At 43.2% G+C, this 4,790-nt stretch overlaps 1 protein-coding gene across 1 annotated transcript; it reads left to right on the plus strand.

Annotated features, from left to right (window-relative positions):
- Positions 1-4,011: 4,011 nt before the first annotated feature.
- On the plus strand, positions 4,012-4,587 carry LOC132610480 (uncharacterized). Its single transcript, XM_060324795.1, has one exon. The coding sequence runs from the start codon at positions 4,012-4,014 to the stop codon at positions 4,585-4,587; it is 576 nt and encodes a 191-aa protein (XP_060180778.1).
- Positions 4,588-4,790: the final 203 nt, after the last annotated feature.

The following is a 4,790-nucleotide window of genomic DNA, read 5'->3' on the forward strand; positions in this document are numbered from 1 at the left end:
CAAGCTCCACAGCCAAATTATCAAACTCCCCCGCCTATTTACTGCACTCCACAAAATAACCAACCTAATACTTACCAGAATCAGCCACCACTAAATGACTATAATACACCACGTCCGAATTTCGAAAAGAAACCACCTCGAGTATTCACTCCGCTAATGAAATCTCGGACTGATTTATTCAAAAGATTAAGTGCGTCTAGGATGATCCAAGCGCTTCCGCCAAAGGTCGTCGACCCAAAAAACCGGGTTTACTAAGCTGACCAAACGGGTGCCTACCATTCCAATGGTATAGGGCACAATATTGAAGATTACATCAATCTCAAGTACAAAATACAAGACCTAATTGACCGAAAAGAAATTGCACTCCAAACAGCCCCTCCAAATGTGAACACCAACCCTTTGCCGAACCATGGCAACAATGTGATCCACATGATTGAGAAAGAAGAAGACTGGGTCGCAGAAAGGCCCACAATCCATGATTTTGTGAAAAAACTTAAGCGCACAGTAGCGTCATTGTCCTTGCAAGAACACCCACAATTCAAAGTATTAATCCCTGCACCAGTGACGGCGCATATAGCTCAAGTGACTCCAGCACCACCCCTCAAAGAGTTTGTAGTCCAAGTTGTTGCCGCACATGGCATTACATGATCAGAGAGGTGCTACACTCCCGAAGACCTGACCCAAGGGGCACCCCAAATAAAGGGAAATCAGAAAAGGACTAACACCGAAGGTGAAGCCGAAGATTTCTGGCGCCGAATGCAGCCAAAAGAATACTCCATTGTTAAGCATTTAAAGAAAACACTAGCCCAAATCTCGGTACTGGTATTACTGCAAAGTTCACCTCAACATCGCCTGGCTTTATTGAAGGTGTTGGAAGAAACTCACATCCCGGTTGGAACAAACAGTGAAAATCTAACCGAAATAGTCGCTCATGTTATGGAGGAACATCAAATTGCCTTCACAGAGAAAGAGTTGCCCAAAGAAGGCACAAATCACAACAAAGTGTTACACGTCACTATCATGTGCTGCAACAAAGTGGTAACCCGAGTGTTAATCAACAACGAAGTGAGACTTAACATTTGTCCCGAGTCTACCCTGACTCAGCTAGGATATGACCTTGGAAAGGTTCGTCAGAGCCACACTAACATAAGAGCATTTGACGGAGGACATTGTGATGCTACTGCGGAAGTTGACTTGGACATTCAAATAGGACCAGCTGAATTCACCACTGAATTCCAAGTCATGGAAATACCCACCAATTATAAATTGCTTCTGGGGAGACTATGGATCCACATGGCAGGAGCAGTACCATCCTCGCTTCATCAATCTGTAAAGTTTGTCTGGGAAGGGGAAGAAGTGGTGATCCACGGAGAAGCCAGCATGCACAATTACCCAGACAATTCTGTACCTGTCATTGAAGTTGTACCCAGAGGAACAGATTTTCATGCGATGGAGTTAGTAGAGCATCCCACAGGATAGATTCCCCTGAAGCTCGCATGCTAGCAGTTTACAAAATGATTGATGCCACTATGATATTGAACGGGTTTGAACCCGGGAAAGGTCTGGGAAAAGACCTGCAGGGCATCAGCCATTCCCAGTCTTCACGATAATTTTTGCTTTGGGCTTGGTTACGTCCTAGTAGAAAAAGAGGTACCTACCAAGAAGAAACAAGAGATTGCAGATCTTTGTAAACCCATTCCAAATCTGTACCAGTCATTTCCCCACAGAATGCCTATGCCTGGAGATGCTGACATTGAAGAAGGGATAAGGATGCTATTCCAAGAAGAAGATTGCTCCATAATTCTGGAAGAATGTGCTTAAGCACCCACCATCAGAGAGGCAGAACTGGGCGAGCAGCTGTCTAACTGGACCTCTACCCCGCTATTGGCTCTTCGGTATAAAAAGATGAATTTATTTTGAAAATGGGAAGAATCGGTCGAGGCCTGATTGCTCACCCTTTTGTCACTTACATACCTCGTAATGTTTTTAAAAAACGGAAATGGTTTGATCCAAGCCAGGACCACAATTTGTACTTCTTAATATTTTTAAATTAATGAAAGCCTCGGTTTATCAAAACGGTTTTATTTATTTTTGTTGCATGCATGTTTTATAATAACACATTTTGCCTTGAATTTCTTTTCAGTAATAAAAAAATAAAGCAACCTTAAATGTCATGACATGTTGCGAAACGAATGAGTTGGGCAGCATAGAAGAAAAAGAGTATAAGGAATACGATGAGATCACAATGCTACCCGAGGGTCTCACAGAGGAAGTAGAAAAACTAGAGAATGAGAAGAAGCCACACATAGACGAAACAGAAGCCATAAATCTAGGTGATGAAGAGAATGTCAAAGAGACAAGGATAAGTGCACACCTAGAGACTCCTTTAAAGGAAGAATTGATAAGTTTACTAAGGGAGTACGTGGATATCTTCGCATGGTCATACGCCGACATGCCAGGATTAAGCACCAGCGTAGTGTCCCAGAGGTTACCCATTAATGAGATTTTTGCTCCAGTAAAGCAGAAAATCCGATAATTCAAACCGGACCTTAGTATCTGAATCAAAGACGAGGTGGAAAAGCAGATTAAGTCTGGAGTGGTGTAAGTGACCTCATACCCTACATGGCTAGCCAACATAGTTCCGGTACCCAAGAAAAACGGCAAGACAAGAATCTGCGTGGATTACTGAGATCTTAACAAGGCTAGCCCAAAGGATAATTTTCCACTCTCAAACATCCACATACTCATAGATAATTGTGCCAAACACGAGCTACAGTCGTTTGTGGATTGTTTCGCCGGCTACCACCAGATCTTAATGGATAGAGAGGATGCCGAGAAAACAACCTTCGTTACCCCATGCGGAGTGTACCATTACAGGGTAATGCCCTTCGACCTCAAGAATGTCGGCGCAACATACTTGAGTAATGACTATTATTTTCCACGACATGGTCCATAGAGAGATTGAAGTCTATATAGATGATGTCATTATCAAGTCAAAGGAAAGTTCGGAGCACACCACACATTTGAGGAAATTTTTCGACAAGCTCCGAAAGTTTAACTTGAAATTGAACCCGACCAAATGTGCATTCGGAGTACGTCCGAAAGTTACTAGGATTCGTAGTCAGTCGAAGGGGCATAGAGCTAGATGCTACAAAGATCAAAGTAATCCAGGAATTACCTCCTCCCTAAAATAAGAAAGAAGTCATGAGTTTCCTGGGAAGGCCGAATTACATTGGGCGATTCATCGCTCAATCTACCATCATTATAGAGCCCATCCTCAAGCTTTTGAAAAAGAATGCTCCTACAAAATGGACAGAGGAGTGCCAAGAATCATTCGATACTATCAAGAGATACTTGTCCAACCCACCAGTCTTGGTACCACCAAGGCCCAGAAGCCCTTTGCTGCTGTATTTGTCAGTTGATGAAAAGGCCTTGAGTTGTGTATTAGGGCAACACGATAAAGAAAGGAAAAAAGAGCGTGCTATTTACTATCTGACCAAGAAGTTCACAGCCTGCGAGGCAAATATCCGCTAGTTGAGAAAACCTGTTATGCTCTAACTTGGGTGGCTCAGAAATTGAGGCATCTTCGTACACCACTCACCTCATATCCAAGATAGATCCGTTGAGGTACATATTCCGCTAGCCCATGCCCATCGGGAAGTTGGCCAGATAGCAGATGCTGTTAAGTGAATTTGACAACGTGTACATAGCCCAGAAAGCTGTTAAAGGACAAGCTTTGGTTGACTTACTAGCCACAAGCCCGGTAGATAAAAGCTCGAACCACTTCGCATCCATTTCTCGGATGAAGGGGTGTTGGTCATAGAAGAAGAAGCAACAGAACCTTACACAGGCTGAAAACTGCTCTTTGACGGAGCAGTGAATTACAAAGGTTCCAGAATTGGAGCGGTCTTGATATCAGAAAATGTGCAACACTACCCCATGGCCGCAAAGCTCATATTCCGTTGTACCAATAACATGGCTGAATACGAGGCCTGCATCCTAGGTATCTGAATGGAACTGGATATGGACATCAATGAATTATTGGTCATTGGAGATTTTGACCTGCTGATTCATCAAGTACAAGGCGAATGGGCGACCAAGAATGAAAAGAGCTTGCCGTATGTGAACTTGGCACAAACATTATTCAAGAAATTCAGAAAGATCGAATTTCGACATACACCGAGGGCTCAAAATGAATTTGCCGATGCACTGGCCACAATAGCGTCAGTGATCCAGCATCCTGAAAGCAGTCACATCGACCTACTAAGGATAAGCTTGAAAGAAGAGCATGCCTACTGTTGTCACGTGGAGGCTGAGCCAGATGGAAAGCCATGGTATAATGACATCAAAATATATTTGGAAAGACGGGAATATCCCGAAAGCATTACAAATGGACAAAAGAATACCATCCGAAGAATGGCAAATGGTTTCTTCCTAAACAAAGAAATGATGTATAAACGAACGCTGGATTTGGGTCTGCTTCGATGTGTAGACGCCGGCGAAGCCTCCAAACTTCTAGAAAAAGTACATGCTAGAGCATGTGGACCTTATATGAATGGATTCGTACTGGCAAAGATTATTCTATGAGCTGAATGCTATTGGATGACCATGGAAGGTGATTGCTGCAAATATGTGCAAAGGTGTCATGAATTCCAAACCCATGGTGACCTAATCAAGGTACCCCCAAGTGAGCTTAACGCTATGAGTTCACCATGGCCTTTCGTTGCTTGGGGCAAAAGTATTATTGGACCCATTGAACCTGCAGCTTCGAATGGCTATCTATTCATTTT

The sequence above is a fragment of the Lycium barbarum genome, chromosome 1 (assembly GCF_019175385.1).
Source record: "Lycium barbarum isolate Lr01 chromosome 1, ASM1917538v2, whole genome shotgun sequence".
Lineage (NCBI taxonomy): Eukaryota > Viridiplantae > Streptophyta > Magnoliopsida > Solanales > Solanaceae > Lycium > Lycium barbarum.

Excerpts from the sequence above, each read along its gene's own strand:
- LOC132610480 (XM_060324795.1), top strand. The coding sequence starts at position 4,012 with ATGGAACTGGATATGGACATCAATGAATTATTGGTCATTGGAGATTTT.